We start from the raw sequence: 18,534 nt of genomic DNA on the forward strand, positions 1-18,534 counted from the left end.
TGAAATGTGGCAAAGTTCAAGGGGGCCGAATACTTTCGCAAGGCACTGTATGTCGAGTCTTGGCAGTGTTTGGAACCAAGTTTTGTTATAATACAAAAATATCTGTGTCTGATTTGTGTATTCTGATTTACAACAGAATAAAAGTAATGAACCTAAACAAATACAATAGATCCCCTAATAATGGTAATAATTACAGCCACAAGCTGTGTTGCCGGGGTTTACGCTAGGTACTGTTATTCATTGTTGGTAAATGTTGAAGTGAGCTGAGCAGTTGTAATAAGATGGCAAGAGCTAGGGGTACCTGAAGAGGGGCATTAGGAGTATTGACAATGTTTCGCAAGCAAACATTTCACATAGTCAAACACACCAACATTATATTACAGTATTCCAATGTTAGGATTATTTGGCTGAAATATGGCACGATTCCACAATTGAAATCAATTAGCATCAGTTTCACTGAGGGACTTTTATTTTGAAGGCAAACCGCAAAATTAACTATTATGGCTGACTAGTGGTTATTGTGGTTAGCATCACATAGCTCAGTTCTCAGTATAACAGTCTCTTTTAACCCACTGTAAATGTTGCGTAATCTGAACCTTAGTGAAAACTGTACCCTCGTTTCTAATCTTCAATTCAATTAGCGCCCTATGCCTACATGAAGTTTGGTGTTCTGTTACAAATACATTTTAAACAGACTGTAGGCCTGAGCAACGTGAAGTAACGTTAGGCAGCTAACGTTACTACCTATGTAGAAACTGATGAGGGGAAGCGGGAGTAGACGTGACACAATCACGTGTCTATGAACCAGAATTATGTTGTTAGCACTGAGGCGGTGTGCCCTAGTAGGAAGTCCACTGTGTGCAGCTCACCCTGCACTAACATAAAAAACATGAACATATCTACTTCTGCTAAGCTTCCCAGTAAAGCAATGAAAACAAACAAACATTTCAGAAGTGCTTAAAATAGCCTAAGCTAACATATGTAGCTTAAGAAACAAGGTTCATGAAATTAATAACTTAATAGTAAAAGATGACATTCATATTCTGACTCTCTCTGATACTCACTTAGACAATAACTTTGATGATACATTGGTAGCAATACAAGGTTATAACATCTACAGAAAAGACAGAAATGCCAATGGTGGAGGTGTTGCTGTTTATATTCAGAACCACATTCCTGTAAAGCTTAGAGACGATCTAATGTTAAACACTGTTGAAGTGTAACGGCTTTCTTCCTGGGAAGGAGAGGAGGACCAAAACAAAGCGTTGTTGAAGTTCATGGTTCTTTAATAAGAGACACTTAACATGAACAAACGTGGCAAAACCGAAACAGCCCTATCTGGTGCAGAAAACACAAAGACAGGGAACAACCACCCACAAAACAGGCTACCTAAATATGGTTCCCAATCAGAGACAATGACTAACACCTGCCTCTGAGAACCATATCAGGCCAAACATAGAAATATACAAACTAGACACACAACAGAATGCCCACCCAGCTCACGTCCTGACCAACACTCAAACAAGGAAAACACAAAAGAACTATGGTCAGAACGTGACATGAAGTAATATGGCTACAGGTTCATCTGCCTCACCTAAAGCCCATTCTGGTGGGAAGCTGCTATAGACCACCAAGTGCTAACAGTCAGTATCTGGATAACATGTGTGAAATGCTTGATAATGTTTGTGATATCAACAGAGAGGTATATTTTCTGGGTGATTTAAATATTAACTGGCTTTCATCAAGCTGCCCACTCAAGAAAAATCTTCAAACTGTAACCAGTGCCTGCAACCTGGTTCAGGTTATCAGTCAACATACCAGGGTAGTTACAAACAGCAGAGGAATGAAATCAACATGAATTAGTAAACATGAATCTTTACTAACGCTGCAGAAATTTGCTTTAAAGCAGTAGTCAGATCCATTGGATGTAGTGATCACAATATAGTAGCCATATCTAGGAAAACCAACGTACCAAAGGCTGGGCCTAATATAGCGTATGAGAGGTCATACAACACGTTTTTGTAGTGATTCCTATGTTGTTGATGTAAATCATATTTGTTGGTTCGTGGTGTGTAATGAGGAGCAATCAGATGTTACACTTATGAAATTGCTTATCCCAGTTACTAATAAGCATGAACCCATTTAGAATATTACTAAAAACTGTTAAATCCCTGTGAATTGATGAGGAATTGAAAAATTGTATGGTTGAGACGGATGAGGCAAAAGGAATGGCAAAAAAGTCTGACTGCACAACCAATTGGCATCGGTACTGCAAATTGAGAAATCATGAGACTAAACTGAATAAAAAGAAGAAGAAACTATACTATGAAACAAAGATAAATGACAAAGAATGATAGTAAAAAACATTGGAGCACCTTCAAAAAGCAAGCAGCTCCATCATTCATTGAAACAGATGGATCATTCATTACAAAATCGACTGATATTGCCAACTACATTAAGTAGGCAACGTAGGCATGACATGCCAGAAACAAACGCTAACACCACACATTATATCAGTATATCTAACCAAATTATGAAAGACAAGCATTGTAATTTTGAATTCTGTAAAGTGACTGTGGAAGAGGTGAAAAAAATAATTGTTGTCTATCAACAATGACAAGGCACCAGGGTCTGACAACTTCGATGGAAAATTACTGAGGATAATAGGATAATAGGATAATCTTTAATTTAAGCCTACTAGAAAGTGTGTGCCCTCTGGCCTGGAGGGAAGCTAAAGTCATTCCGCTACCTGAGAATAGTAAAGCCCCCTTTACTGTGTTTGACCAGATACAATGCTATTTTACAGTAAACAAATTGACAATAGACTTTCAGCACGCTTATAGGGAAGGACATTCAACAAGCACTGCACTTGCACAAATTAATGGTGATTGACTGAGAGAAATTGATAATAAGATTGTGGGGGCTGTTAGATTTCAGTGCGGCTTTTGACATTATCGATCATAGTCTGCTGCTGGAAAAATGTGTTGTGGATAAATAGTTAACTGTCAAATAGAACACAGAGGGTGTTCTTTAATGGAAGCCTCTACAACATAATCCAGGTAGAATCAGGAATTCCCCAGGGCAGCTGTCTAGGCCCCTTACTTTAAAAAATATTTACTAACTACATGCCAGTGTATCTATGTATGTGGATGACTCAAAATCAAATCAAATTTATTTATATAGCCCTTCGTACATCAGCTGATATCTCAAAGTGCTGTACAGAAACCCAGCCTAAAACCCCAAACAGCAAGCAATGCAGGTGTAGAAGCACGGTATTCCACAGTACTACATAGAGCCATGACTACATGGATCTCTATTCCACAGTACTACATAGAGCCATGACTACATGGAACTCTATTCCACAGTACTACATAGAGACATGACTACATGGAACTCTATTCCACATCAGGTAACTGATGCAGCAGCATCAGAATCAGATTTTTTTTAAACAGGTAAAAATACACCTTATGGAAAGCGGGGACTGTGAAGCAAGACAAACAGGCTCAGACACATGCATACACACACATGATAACATACTCACTATACACACGTACACATGGATTTTGTGTTGTAGATATGTGGGTGTGGAGTATGGGCCTGAGGGCCAACAATGTGTTGTGGATTCTGTAATGAATGTATTGTAATGTTATTTTTTTTTTATAACTGCCTTAATTTGAGCCTTGTTAGCATCTAAGGGGGATCCATAACAAATAGAAATACAAACACTATGGCTGCCATATTGGACACATTGCTGTAGTGTAATCCTTACCAGACCTTATTGTTGGTTGTGATCGGGTCGGGGTCATGTGGGGAGAATTAAGGTTAAGGTTAAACAGACCTTGTTGTTGGTTCTGTTGCGGTCGTGTGGGGAGATGTGTAGTCATGTTGGGTAGCAGTGTGGTCCCAGCGAAGCGGTCGGCAGCGTTCAAGACCAGCAGACACAGAAAGATGGAGAAAGAGGAAGCGTGGGCCACGAACTTCATGAAGGGACTTCTCATCACCTTCCCTACCTGTGGGAGACAGGTGACCACAAGTAGTTTAACAGCTGTAGGGTGGAGGGGTTAGGCTGTAGTGTGCATAGTGGAGTGTGTAGGGTACCTACCCTACTGCAGGGGGCCACCAGGTAAGCCACAGCTAGTCCAGGTAGTCCAACAGCCACTCCCAGGACCACTAGTAGTTTAACAGCTGTAGTCTGCTGTCTCAGACCTGGTAGGTTCTCATACCAGATAGACAACAACTGCTGTTGACAGTTAGGATGGGCTACAAACTAGAGAGATGAAGGGAGTTAAATTAGACTGATATCCATACGCACATGCAAGTGTATGTGTGTGTGTGTACTGACCTTCTTGAGTTCATATTTGATGGCCAGTTTGAGTCGCATGAGTGAGGGTCGACCAGGTGGATGGTACTTCTCCTCTGAGTCAGTATCTCCACTCAGTATAGCCTCCACCTCCTCAGTGCTGCGACAGAGATCCAACAGACCTACCACATAGTCTTTACACTGCCCAGACAGACGCCGGTAGTCATTCTACAGGGAGGGAGGGAGGGAGGTGCGGAAGTAGAGTGGGAGATAGTGAGAGAGAGTTGGGGTAGGGAGAGTGGGAGAGAGACAGAAAGGGGGAGAGCGAGAGGGTGGAGAGAAAGAGAGGGAGACATTAATGTCGTTTATGCAAGTTCTTTCACTTGTCTGTGCATAATTATATGTGTGTGTGTGCATGTGCATGTGCGTGTGGTATGTACATTTTTACCTTCATAAATGCATGGTTGTGTGTATAGAGCACAGGTGTGTATAGTACCCGTGTGTGTGTGTGTTAGTTAGAGCCTGTGAGTGCTCCTCTGTGTGCACCTTAAACTCCTTCTCGATGTTGGCCAGGACAGCTAACTCGTTACTGAGCTCCAGGGCGGCTAATACTGGATCCTCATTGGACAGCGAGAGGTAGGCGGGGCTAGCCAGGCCACGGTAAGCGTTAATCCTGGACCGTGAGTGGCTGAAGGAGTCAAATTGCTGCTGGTAGTTGCACGAATCACAGCAACAAAAGTAGTCGTGGGGCGGGTCTATACGAGCTCCTTTACCCAATAGGTTGTGGACAATCTCATATTCATGACAATGAGCAGCAAGAATCACTGGAGTCACATCATGGGAGAAACTATAGAGAGAGACAAAGAGAGAGACAGTATCAATGAATTGGCGAGGGCACTAGAACAGTCTGCAGCACCCGGCCTCACCCTACTAGCATCTGAAGTCAAATGACTCCTGTTTGCTGATGATGTGGTGCTTCTGTCCCCAACCAAGGAGGGCCTACAGCAGCACGTAGATCTTCTACACATATTCTGTCAGACCTGGGCCCTGACAGTATATCTCAGTAAGACAAAAAAAATGCTGGTCCAGTTGCCAGAACCACAAATACAAATTTTATCTAGACATCTCTACCCTAGAGCACACAAACTATACATACCTTGGCATAAACATCAGCGTCAGAGGTAACATCCACAAAGCTGTGAACGATGTGAGAGACAAGATAAGAAGGGCCTAATATACCATCAAAAGGAACATAAAATTCAACATACCAATTAGGATCTGACTAGAAAATACTTGAATTAGTTATAAAAACCCATGGCTCTTTCCGGTTGTGAGGTCTGGGGTCCGCTCATCAACCAAGAATTCACAAAATGGGACAAACACAAAATTGAGAATTCTGCTGAAATATCCTCCGTGTACAATGTAAAACACCAAATAATGCATGCAGAGCAGAATTAGGCCGATACCCATTAATTGTCAAAATCCAGAAAAGAGACATTATATTCTACAACCACCAAAAACAAAGCGATTCACAAACCTTCCATAACAAAGCAATCACCTACAGAGAGATGCACATGGAGAAGAGTCCCCTAAGCAAGCTGGTCCTGTGGCTCTGTTAACACAACAGACCCCACAGAGCAACACAATTAGAACCAACAAAATCATTAGAAAACCAAAAGATAATTACTTGACACATTTGAAAGAATTAGTAAAAAAACTGAGCAAACTAAAATGCTATTCGGCCCTAAACAGAGTACACAGTGGCAGAATATCTAACCACTGTTAGTGACCCAAACTTAAGGAAAGCTTTGACTACAGTTGAAGTCAGAAGTTTACATACACCTTAGCCAAATACATTTATAAACTCAGTTCTTCACAATTCCTGACGTTTAATCCCAGTTAGGATCTTCAGCTTTAACTTATTTCATCACATTCCCAGTGGGTCAGAAGTTTACATATACTCAATTAGCATTTGGTAGCTTTGTCTTTAAATTGTTTATCTTGGGTCAAACCTTTTGGGTAGCCTTCCACAAGCTTCCCACAATAAGTTGGGTGAATTTTGGACCCTTCCTCCTGACAGAGTTGGTGTAACTGAATCAGGTTTGTAGGCCTCCTTGCTCGCACATGCTTTTTAAGTTCAGCCCAAAAAGGTATATAGGGTTGAGGTCAGGGCTTTGTGATGGCCACTCCAATACCTTGACTTTGTTGTACTTATTAAGCCATTTTACCACAACTTTGGAAGTATGCTTGGGGTCATTGGCCATTTGGAAGACCCATTAACAACCAAGCTTTAACTCCATTACTAATGTCTTGAGATGTTGCTTCAATATATCCACATCATTTTCCTACCTCATGATGCCATCTATTTTGTGAAGTGCACCAGTTCCTCATGCAGCAAAGCACCCCCACAACATGATGCTGCCCCCGTGCTTCACGGTTGGGATGGTGTTCTACGGCATGCAAGCCTCCCCCTTTTTCCTCAAAACATAACGATGGTCAGTATGGCCAAACAGTTCTATTTTTGTTTCATCAGACCAGAGGACATTTCTCCAAAAAGTACAATCTTTGTGCCCATGTGGAGTTGCAAACCGTAGTATGGCATTTTTATGGCGGTTTTGGAGCAGTGACTTCTTCCTTGCTGAGCGGACTTTCAGGTTATGTCGATATAGGACTTGTTTTACTGTGGATATACAGTGAGGGAAAAAAGTATTTGATCCCCTGCTGATTTTGTATGTTTGCCCACTGACAAAGAAATGATCAGTCTATAATTTTAATGGTAGGTTTATTTGAACAGTGAGAGACAGAATAACAACAAAAAAATCCTGAAAAACGCATGTCAAAAATGTTATAAATTGATTTGCAAGGGCCTCCCAGGTAGCGCAATGGTCTAGGGCACTGCATCGCAGCGCTAGCTGTGACACCAGAGACTCTGGGTTTGCGCCCAGGCTTTGTCGCAGCCGGCCACGACTGGGAGGTCCGTGGGTCGACGCACAATTGGCCTAGCATCGTCCAGGTTAGGGAGGGTTTGCCCGGTAGGGATATCCTTGTCTCATCGCGCACCAGTGACTCCTGTGGCAGGCCGGGCACAGTGCACGCTAACCAAGGTCGCCAGGTGCACAGTGTTTCCTCCGACACATTGGTGCGGCTGGCTTCCGGGTTGGATGCGCTCTGTGTTAAGAAGCAGTGCGGCTTGGTTGGGTTGTGTTTCGGAGGATGCACTCTCGACATTCGTCTCTCCTGAGCCCGTACAGGAGTTGTAGCAATGAGACAAGATAGGAACTACTAATAATTGGATAGTACGAAATTGGGGAGAAAAAGGGGCTACAATTTTTAAAAATAATAATAAGTAAATAAAATAAAATTTGATTTGCATTTTAATGAGAAATAAGTATTTGACCCCTCTGCGAAACATGACTTAGTACTTGGTGGCAAAACGCTTGTTGGCAATCACAACCCAATCACAGAGTTCAGACGTTTCTTGTAGTTGGCCACCAGGTTTGCACACATCTCAGGAGGGATTTTGTCCCACTTCTCTTTGCAGATCTTCTCCAAGTCATTAAGGTTTCGAGGCTGACTTTTGGCAACTCGAACCTTCAGCTCCCTCCACAGATTTTCAATGGGATCAAGGTCTGGAGACTGGCTAGTCCACTCCAGGACCTTAATGTGCTTCTTCTTGAGCCACTCCTTTGTTGCCTTGGCCATGTGTTTTGGGTCATTGTCATGCTGGAATACCCATCCACAACCCATTTTCAATACCCTGGCTGAGGGAAGGAGGTTCTCACCCAAGATTTGATGGTACATGGCCCCGTCCATCGTCCCTTTGATGCGGTGAAGTTGTCCTGTCTCCTTAGCAGAAAAACACCCACAAAGCATACTGTTTCCACCTCCATGTTTGACGGTGGGGATGGTGTTCTTGGGGTCATAGGCAGCATTCCTCCTCCTCCAAACATGGCGAGTTGAGATGATGCCAAAGAGCTCAATTTTGGTCTCATCTGACGACAACAGTTTCACCCAGTTGTCCTCTGAATCATTCAGATGTTCATTGGCAAACTTCAGACGGGCATGTATATGTGCTTTCTTGAGCAGGGGGACCTTGTGGGCGCTGCAGGATTTCATTCCTTCACGGCGTAGTGCGTTACCAATTGTTTTCTTGGTGACTATGGTCCCAGCTGCCGTGAGATCATTGACAAGATCCTCCCATGTAGTTCTGGGCTGATTCCTCACCGTTCTCATGATCATTGCAACTCCACGAGGTGAGATCTTGCATGGAACCCCAGGCTGAGGGAGATTGACAGTCCTTTTGTGTTTCTTCCATTTGCGAATAATCCTATCAACTGTTGTCACCTTCCCACCAAGCTGCTTGGCGATGGTCTTGTAGCCCATTCCAGCCTTGTGTAGGTCTACAATCTTGTCCCTGACATCCTTGGAGAGCTCTTTGGTCTTGGTCATGGTGGAGAGTTTGGAATCTGATTGATTGATTGCTTCTGTGGACAGTTGTCTTTTATACAGGTAACAAACTGAGATTAGGAGCACTCCCTTTAAGAGTGTGCTCCTAATCTAAGCTCGTTACCTGTATAAAAGACACCTGGGAGCCAGAAATCTTTCTGATTGAGAGGGGGTCAAATACCCTCATTAAAATGCAAATCAATTTATAACATTTTTCACATGCTTTTTTCTGGATTTTTTTGTTGTTATTCTGTCCCTCACTGTTAAAATAAACCTACCATTAAAATTATAGACTGATCATTTCTTTGTCAGTGGGCAAATGTACAAAATCAGCAGGGGATCAAATACTTTTTTCCCTCACTGTAGATGCTTTTATACCTGTTTCCGCCAGCATCTTCACAAGGTCCTTTGCTGTTGTTCTGGGGTTGATTTGCACTTTTCACACCAAAGTACGATCATCTCTAGGAGACAGAACGCATCTCCTTCCTGAGCGGTATGATAGCTGAATTGTCCCATGGTGTTTATACTTGCGTACTATTGTTTGTACAGATGAACGTGGTACCTTCAGGCGTTTGGAAATTGCTCCCAAGGATGAACCAGACTTGTGGAGGTCTACAATTTTTTTCTGAGGTCTTGATTTCTATAGATTTTCCCATGATGTCAAGCAAAGAGGCACTGTGTTTGAAGGTAGGCCTTGAAATACATCCACAGGTACACCTCCAATTGACTCAAATTATGTCAATTAGCCTATCAGAAGCTTCTAAAGCCAGGACATCATTTTCTGGAGTATTCCAAGCTGTTTAATAAAGGTACAGTCAATTTAGTGTATGTAAACTTCTGACGCACTGGAATTGTGATACAAAGAATTATAAGTGAAATAATCAATTGTTGGAAAAATGACTTGTCATGCACAAAGTAGATGTCCAAACCGACTTGCCAAAACTATAGTTTGTTAACAAGAAATTTGTGGAGGGGTTGAAAAACTAAGTCCAACCTAAGTGTATGTAAACTTCCGACTTCAACTGTATGCTGAAGAGGGTGGGGCTTAAACAAAATCCCTGTCTTAACAATCATGAAGCGTGGATGCCGATTGGTCAGACCACATTGAATAGTCCTTAGCACGGGTACCTCCTGTTTGAGTTTCTGCCTATAGGAAGGAAGGAGCATAATGGAGTCATGGTCAGATTTGCCGAAGGATGGCAGTGGAGGGCCTTACAGGCATTCCGGAAGTTGGAGTAACAGTTGTCGAGTGTTTTGGCAGCGCGAGTCTATGTGTTGATAGAAATTCGGCATCTTTTTTCTCAAATTTGCTTTCATAAAATCCCCAGCTACAATAAATGCAGCCTCAGGATATGTGGTTTCCTGTTTGCATAAAGTTCAGTGGAGTTCTTTGAGGGCCGTCGTGGTATCAGCTTGAGGGGGGATATACACGGCCGTGGCTATAACCGATGAGAAATCTCTTGGGAGATAATACAACATTTGATTGTGAGGTATTTTAGATCGGGTGAACGAAAACATACAGGAACTCAAGTCCTATCACAATTACACCATGAGTCGTTAATCATGAAACATGCACCCCTGCGCTTCTTCTTACCAGAGATATTTATTCCTTTCTGCGCAAAGAACTGAGAATCCAGCTGGCTGACCGATTCTAACAGTATATTCCGAGAGAGCCATGTCTCCATGAAGCAGAGTAGGTCACAATCCCTGATGTCTCTCTGGATCTTTCCAGACTCGGGCTCTGAGCTCGTCAACTTTGTTATCCAGAGACTGAACATTAGCGAGTAATATACTCGGAGGTGGTGGGTGTGTTTTCGCCTCCTAAATCAGACTAGAACCCCACTCCTTCGCCGGCGTTGTTTTGGGTCAGCTTCTGGAATCCTTTCAACTGCACTGGTGGTTGCAAACAAAGGATCTGCTTCAGAAAAGTCATCCCTGCTCGTGATGCTGGTAGTTCTGGTAGTGCTGGTGAGTTACCAGCGCTCTGATATCCAATAGTTCTCCCCGGCTGTATGTAATAACACAAAAATATTCTGGGCCAATAACGTAAGATATAATACATTGTCTAGTTGATGTCTAGGTAATCCTGTTTAATGCCGTTTTTTAAATGTATCATGTAGTAAAACTGCATAAGCGTTGCTCTTCACTTTCTGGAGGACCAACAGGTCAATATTAGGAAAGTTTTCTTAATGGTTTGTACACTCAGTGTTAGTTGCTAGAATTTTTTATTTTATTTTTTATTTAACTAGGCAAGTTAGTTAAGATCAAATTCTTATTTACAATGATGGCCTAGGAACGGTGTGTGAACTGCCTTGTTCAGGGGCAGATTGATAGATTTTTACCTTGTCAGCTCGGGGATCGAGCTAGCAACCTTTAGGTTACTGGCCCAACGCTAGGCCTAGATTCCCTGGGGTCACGTCACGGGAGAAACTAGAGAGAGAGAAATATACACGTACATAGACACACACACAAAAACACACAGACAGACAAGCATTACACACACACACACACACGCACACACACCCCCCTCTCACCGTGTCCCATCCTCATCATAAGCGTAGAAGTCATCCAACATGTCCACCTGGGCAGGGCTTGCTGTCAGGCGTTGCGCGTCACTGAACGAACGGTGGCCTAGCAACACCTCCGTTATACGCACATAACCTTTACCTAGGATACACACAGAGAGTAATGGAGTAAGTGTATCTCTCTCTCTCTTTCTCTCTCTATCAATCATCAATCAATAAATCACTCACTGATGGCCAGTAGCAGAGCGTCTCCCACCCTGGATAGCTCCACTCTCCCAAGCAGCAGCTCAGTCACCTCTAGATGCTCATTGGCCACCGCCAGCTGCAATGCATTCTGGCCCATGTAGTCTACTGCGTTCACGTTGAGACTGGGCATGTGTAGGACCATGCGTCGCACCTCGTGGGAGAAGTAAATGCTGGTTAAAAAACAGCGATATAACGCACTGTGGTGAATTTAAGCCTGGTCCCAATGTCTGAAACAGATACACAACGCACTGTGGTGACATTAAACTAAAGTCCCCTGTATAATTTGGCTATATAAAGAGTTTTATGGTAAAGGCCTGTAATATCATGTAAATGTCAATGTCCGAGCACCCATGGAAAATCTATTTGGCAAAATAAAAAATTCCCCATACAAATCTGTCAGTTTAAACGAGAGATATCGCTTGTTTTGCATTGGAATGCGTCTCAATCCACTGCATCTGCCGATGTAACACTTCCGCATCTGCAGTGAAACGTGATAGAGCTACAGCGGTGTTTGTGAGACTATGAGACATCCCGAAAATCAGTCTTCTCACAAAATCGTCTGTAGCTTCCGAACTGCCTTCAAACTATTATGACCTGTCATGACGTGACTATCATTAATGTGATGACATGCTATTTATCGGATAATTAACTATGTTGAATTATTATGTGATTAAATTAATCATATAACAATCAACCCATTAGTATCTTGGGGCACCATGAAAAAAGTTTGTTTAATGAGTTACCGTTTCCCGAATTAACTCAAGACTACAGTGGGGCAAAAAAGTATTGTCAGCCACCAATTGTGCAAGTTCTCCAACTTAAAAAGATGAGAGAGGCCTGTAATTTTCATCATAGGTACACTTCAACTATGACAGACAAAATTAGAAGAAAAAAATCCAGAAAATCACATTGTAGGATTTTTTATGAATTTATTTGCAAATTATGGTGGAAAAAAGTATTTGGTCAATAACAAATGTTTATCTCAATACTTTGTTATATACCCTTTTTTGGCAATGACAGAGGTCAAACGTTTTCTGTAAGTCAATCAGTCAACCAATTTCTAAAGACTGTTGACATCTAGTGGAAGCCATAGAAACTGCAACCAGATACCTCAGAAATCTAGATTCCCATAGAAAACCAATTGAAAACACAGTCACCTCAAAAAAGAAAATTCCTGGACAGTTTGACCTCTGGGTTTCGCCTGCCAAATAAGTTATGTTAAACTCAGACATCATTTTTACAGTTTTATAAACTTTAGAGTGTTTTCTATCCAAATCGACCAATTACGTTCATATCCTAGCTTCTGGGCCTGAGTAGCAGGCAGCTTACTTTGGGCACGCTTTTCATCCGGATGTGAAAATAGTGCCCCCTAGCCCGAAGAGGTTTTAAAACATGTTGGCATTACAGACTCAGACAGAGAGAGGTTGAAAATGTCAGTGAAGACACTTGCCACTTTGTCAACGCGTGTTCGCAGTAACACGTCCTGGTAATCCATCTGGCCCTGCGGCCTTGTGAATGTTGACCTGTTTAAAGGTCTTACTCACATCGACTGCAGAGAGTGTGATCACCCAGTCTTTCCCGAAACAGCTGATGCTCTCATGCATGTTTCAGCGAAGGTTTACCTTCTAACAGGACAACGACCCTAAGCACACAGCCAAACCTACACAGGAGTGGCTTTGGGACACGTCTCTGAATGTCCTTTAGTGGCCCAGCCAGAGATTGGACTTGAACCCAATCGAACATCTCTGGAGAGACTTGAAAATAGCTGTGCAGGGACGCTCCCCATCCGACCTGACAGAGCTTGAGAGGATCTGCAGAGAATGGGAGAAACTCCCCAAATACAGGTGTGCCAAGCTTGTAGCGCCACACCCAAGAAGACTCAAGGCTTTAATCACTGTCAAAGGTGCTTCAACAAAGTACTGAGTAAAGGGTTTGAATATCTCTTTTTTATTTTGAATAAATTAGCTACATTTTCTAAAAAACTGTTTTTGCTTACGGGGTATTGTGTGTAGATTGATGACGGAAAAACACAATTTAATACATTTTAGAATAAGTCTGTAACGTAGCAAAATGTAGAAAAAGTCAAGAGGACTGAATACCTTCCGATTAACTGTATATGACCCCTCTGTGGAAATGTGAGACTCTACTGTACATTTTAGTGTTTTGCTCGAGAATGCCCACAGGACTCACAAGACTCATCTGAATGTCCCCCGTGCCAGTTGAAAAAATTAAATGTTTCCTGATCTTTCTTATCTCTCAGATATAGTACAGACACTTCATAACAAACTTCCTTTAGATTTTTTTTGGGGGGGACTGTATCTGTTGTTCCATGTGGTGAATCTGTTATTCAATGAGTTTGTATGGGCTAATTTGGGATACTCTAAGGAGTCTTCTTAATCAAAATTATCCTTGGTATGACCTTCTTAAAACAATTCCATATAGCTTAGTAGAACCCCTCCCCAGCTTAGACAGGGCTTAGACTCTTATAAGTTAACTGACAGGGGTGTAACATTGTCATGGTAACAGTTCCTTATTGTTGATCTGCATTGTTGAGTAGATTTAGCAAGTAAGCATTTTACTGTACCCTTTACATCTGTATTTTGTGCACGTGACCAATAAACGTGTATTTTATTTGACAGGGCTGTAATGTTGTCATGGTAACTGACCTCTGGGATATTGCCATACTCTGCCGCCTCCAGGAAGCGCTGTTCTGCATCCGAGAGGCTGATGGGCGGATCCGAGAACATGTAGGCGGGGCCTCGCAGGGCCTGTCGTCGCTTAGCAACCGCCTGACGTGCCAGGAGCTGTCGCTCTGCACTGCTGCGACTGACAATTGAAACACAAATATACAAATGTAAATACACACATACACACACACACACACGTCAACACACACACACACACACACACACATATACAAACTGAAACCCCTACCTACATGTACAATTTACCTCAACTAACCTGTACCCCTGCACATTGACTCAGTGCCGGTACCCCCTTTATATAGTCTCCACACTGACTCGGTGCCGGTACCCCCTGTATATAGTCACCACACTGACTCGGTGCCGGTACCCCCTGTATATAGCTTCCACATTGACTCTGTACCGGTACCCCTTGTATATAGTCTCCATATTGACTCTGTACCGGTACCCCTTGTATATAGCCTCCATATTGACTCGGTGCGGGTACCCCCTGTATATAGTCTCCACATTGACTCGGTGCCGGTACCCCCTGTATATAGTCACCACACTGACTCGGTGCCGGTACCCCCTGTATATAGTCTCCACATTGACTCGGTGCCGGTACCCCCTGTATATAGTCTCCACATTGACTCTGTACATAGTCTCCACATTGACTCTGTACCGGTACCCCCTGTATACCCCCTGTCTCCATATTGACTCGGTACCGGTACCCCCTGTTTATAGCCTCGTTATTATTCTTTTAGTGTTAATTCTTTCTTTTTTTTAACTTTAATTTATTTAGTAAATATTTTTGAACTGCATTGTTGGTTAATACGGGCTTGTAATTAAGCATTCACGGTAAGGTCTACTACACCTGTTGTATTCGGCGCATGTGACAAATAAAATTTGATATGACAAACACACACACAATATAAACAAACACAAACAAACATGGGTCGATCTATGGCTGGAATAGAGGGAATAGGTGTTTGTTTGGGAGTGGTAGGGTGAGTGAGTGTATGCATCCCACATCTGTTGACAAAAATGTAGAATTCCTACTGCCGGTCCTTGTTATCGACAACAATCCTTCATAGAAGTGCTTATATTATTACGCATATTATTCGTCAATTGTGGGAATAAATTAAGATATGCAACATTTTTTTATCTTTTTTTTAAAGGCCCTAGGACCCATCTGTTATTTTAAAGGATGGGCCCCTATCCCTTAAAGGCCCTAGGATCCATCTGCTCTTTTAAAGGATGGGCCCCCATCCCTTAAAGGTCCTAGGACCCATCTGCTCTTTTAAAGGATGGGCCCCCATCCCTTAAGGGCCCTAGGACCCATCTGCTCTCTTAAAGGCCCTAGGATCCATGTGCTCATTTTAAAGGATGGGCCCCTATCTCTTAAAGGCCCTAGGATCCATGTGCTCATTTTAAAGGATGGATCCCCATCTCTTAAAGGTCATAGGATCCATGTGTACAGGGATGGTCAGCCAGTCACTGGGAGGACAACCCAACTTGGGATGAGGGGATGTTTTAGCGGGTGGAATATTGGAGGACAAATAGTTTTACTTAGATGCAGCTACAGCGTAACAGTGCAACCAGCTCGATTCGGGTTTATGTACCAATATTTTTAACTTTTTTACATTGGAAAAAAGTAGAGACTCAAAGCAAAAAAATGGTATATCACACAACTACAGTTGAGGAACAATGGGAAAGTAATTCTGCTTTGAAAGTTGATAAACTTGTAACTTCACTTTTGAGAAAATGGCCTTGAATGTTTAGGTACACCTACTGGAGAGCTCTTCTTTGTCTACACCCATTCAGCATGGTTCTCAACCTCTAAAGCCATCTCTTTAAGGATTCACATGTGAGGCCAAGTACTAAATAACCAAAGATTTCAAGACTAAATGCTGGTTTATACTACGGGTGTATTCATAAATTTAATCTGGAGTGGCAGAGTGTGTTCAGAGTGCGCTCAGTATGGTTGTAAACTCAGAGCGTTGTCAGATTGTCCATTTGTAAATACAGAGCGTTTCACTCTGGAGCATTCAAAGCCACACTGGACGCTCTGGCCAAGGAGTAGAGTTGATGAGCGTTCTGACCTAACAACAGCAGTCAAGCTAACTGGCTAACGTTGGCTAGATTGCTAACTACTTCCAGACACAAATGAGAGAACTGCTCACTGACCGTTTTACTCACCCTAGCAGAGCTGGTTAGGCTGTTTTTATGTTATCGAGAGCATTGGTGACTGCAACTGTGCTGCTGGCAACAAATTATTTACACTTTTTTGCCAACGTTTTCTGACACCGGCCATATTCAACGGGTGTTGAGCGTTCGTAAATGCATCAGTTATTATGCCTTCTGACACACTTAGACAAGAATGCTCTGAAATCGGAGTAGATAGCCAGAGCGAATTCACCAGCTATGCCTATCGACACTTGTCGCAGTGATATCATGAACGTTGCACTGAAATGGTTACTTTTTAATTTAACCTTTATTTAACCAGGTAGGCTAGTTGAAAACAAGTTCTCATTTGAGACTGCGACCTGGCCAAGATAAAGCATAGCAATTAGACACATACAACAACACAGAGTTACACATGGAATAAACAAAACAGTCAATAATACAGTAGAACAAAAGAAAACAAAAACTCTATATACAGTGAGTGCAAATGAGGTAAGATAAGGAGTTAAGACAATAAATAGGCCATGGTGGCAAAGTAATTACAATATAGCAATTAAACACTGGAATGGTAGATGTGCAGAAGAGGAATGTGTAAGTAGAGATACTGGGGAGCAAAGGAGCAAGATAAATAAATAAATACAGTATGGGGATGAGGTAGGTAGATAGATGGGATGTTTACAGATGGGCTATGTACAGGTGCAGTGATCTGTGAGCTGCTCTGACAACTGGTGCTTAAAGCTAGTGAGGGAGATATGAGTCTCCAACTTCAGTGATTATTGCAGTTCGTTCCAGTCATTGGCAGCAGAGAACTGGAAGGAAAGACGACCAAAGGAGGAATTGGCTTTGGGGTTGACCAGTGAGATCTACCTGCTGAAGCGTGTGCTACGAGTGGGTGCTGCTATGGTGACCAGTGAGCTGAAATAAGGCATGGCTTTACCTAGCAGGGACTTGTAGATAACCTGTAGCCAGTGGGTTTGGCGATGAGTATGAAGCCAAGGCCAACCAACGAGAGCGTACAGGTCGCAATGGTGAGTAGTGTTTGGGGCTTTGGTGACAAAACGGATGGCACTGTGATAGACTGAATCCAGTTTGTTGAGTAGAGTGTTGGAGGCTATTTTATAGATGACATCACCGAAGTCGAGGATCGGTATGTTTGGCAGCATGAGTGAAGGATGCTTTGTTGCGAAATAGGAAGCCGATTCTAGATTTAATTTTGGATTGGAGATGCTTAATGTGAGTCTGAAAGGAGAGTTTACAGTTTAACCAGACACCTAGGTATTTGTAGTTGTCCACGTATTCTAAGTCAGAGCCGTCCAGAGTAGTGATGCTGGATGGGCGAGCAGGTGCGGGCAGTGATCGGTTGAATAGCATGCATTTAGTTTTACTTGCATTTAAGAGCAGTTGGAGGCCACGGAAGGAGAGTAGTATGGCATTGAAGCTCGTCTGGAGGTTAGTTAACACAGTGTCCAAAGAGGGGCCAGAAGTATACAGAATGGTGTAGTCTGCGTAGAGGTGTATCAGAGAATCACCAGCAGCAAGAGCAACATCATTGATGTATACAGAGAAGAGAGTCGGCCCGAGGATTGAACCCTGTGGCACCCCCATAGAGACAGCCAGAGGTCTGGACAATAGGCCCTCCGATTCGACACACTGAACTCGATCAGAGAAGTAGTTGGTAAACCAGGCGAGGCAATCATTTGAGAAACCAAGGCTGTCGAGTCTGCCAATAAGAATGTGGTGATTGACTAAGTCGAAAGCCTTGGCCAGGTCGATGAATACGGCTGCACAGTAATGTCTCTTATCGATTGCGGTTATGATGTCGTTTAGAACCTTGAGCGTGGCTGAGGTGCACCCATGACCAACTCTGAAACCAGATTGCATAGCGGAGAAGGTACGGTGGGATTCAAAATGGTCAGTAATCTGTTTGTTAACTTGGCTTTCGAAGACCTTAGAAAGACAGGGTAGGATATATATAAGTCTGTAGCAGTTTGGGTCTAGAGTGTCACCCCCTTTGAAGAGGGGGTGACCACAGCAGCTTTCCAATCTTTGGGAATCTCAGATGATATGAAAGAGAGGTTGAACAGGATAGTAATAGGGGTTGCAACAATTTTGGCAGATAATTTTAGAAAGAGAGGGTCCAGATTGTCTAGCC

General features: G+C 42.8%; 1 protein-coding gene across 1 annotated transcript in view; it reads right to left on the minus strand.

Moving 5' to 3' along the window:
- LOC109873346 (short transient receptor potential channel 6-like) overlaps window positions 1-14,335 on the minus strand; it is a 42,900-nt gene extending 28,565 nt beyond the window's left edge. Inside the window, exons 1-7 of the mRNA XM_031807617.1 lie at window positions 14,184-14,335; window positions 11,500-11,668; window positions 11,281-11,413; window positions 4,847-5,147; window positions 4,343-4,528; window positions 4,103-4,267; window positions 3,839-4,010 (exon numbers count right to left, since the gene is read on the minus strand). Coding sequence (XP_031663477.1) covers window positions 3,839-4,010; window positions 4,103-4,267; window positions 4,343-4,528; window positions 4,847-5,147; window positions 11,281-11,413; window positions 11,500-11,668; window positions 14,184-14,264 — 1,207 coding nt within the window. The 5' untranslated portion in view covers window positions 14,265-14,335. The remainder of the gene's footprint in view (window positions 1-3,838; window positions 4,011-4,102; window positions 4,268-4,342; window positions 4,529-4,846; window positions 5,148-11,280; window positions 11,414-11,499; window positions 11,669-14,183) is intronic.
- Window positions 14,336-18,534: the final 4,199 nt, after the last annotated feature.

This window comes from Oncorhynchus kisutch, linkage group LG28 (assembly GCF_002021735.2).
Source record: "Oncorhynchus kisutch isolate 150728-3 linkage group LG28, Okis_V2, whole genome shotgun sequence".
In the NCBI taxonomy this organism is placed as follows: domain Eukaryota; kingdom Metazoa; phylum Chordata; class Actinopteri; order Salmoniformes; family Salmonidae; genus Oncorhynchus; species Oncorhynchus kisutch.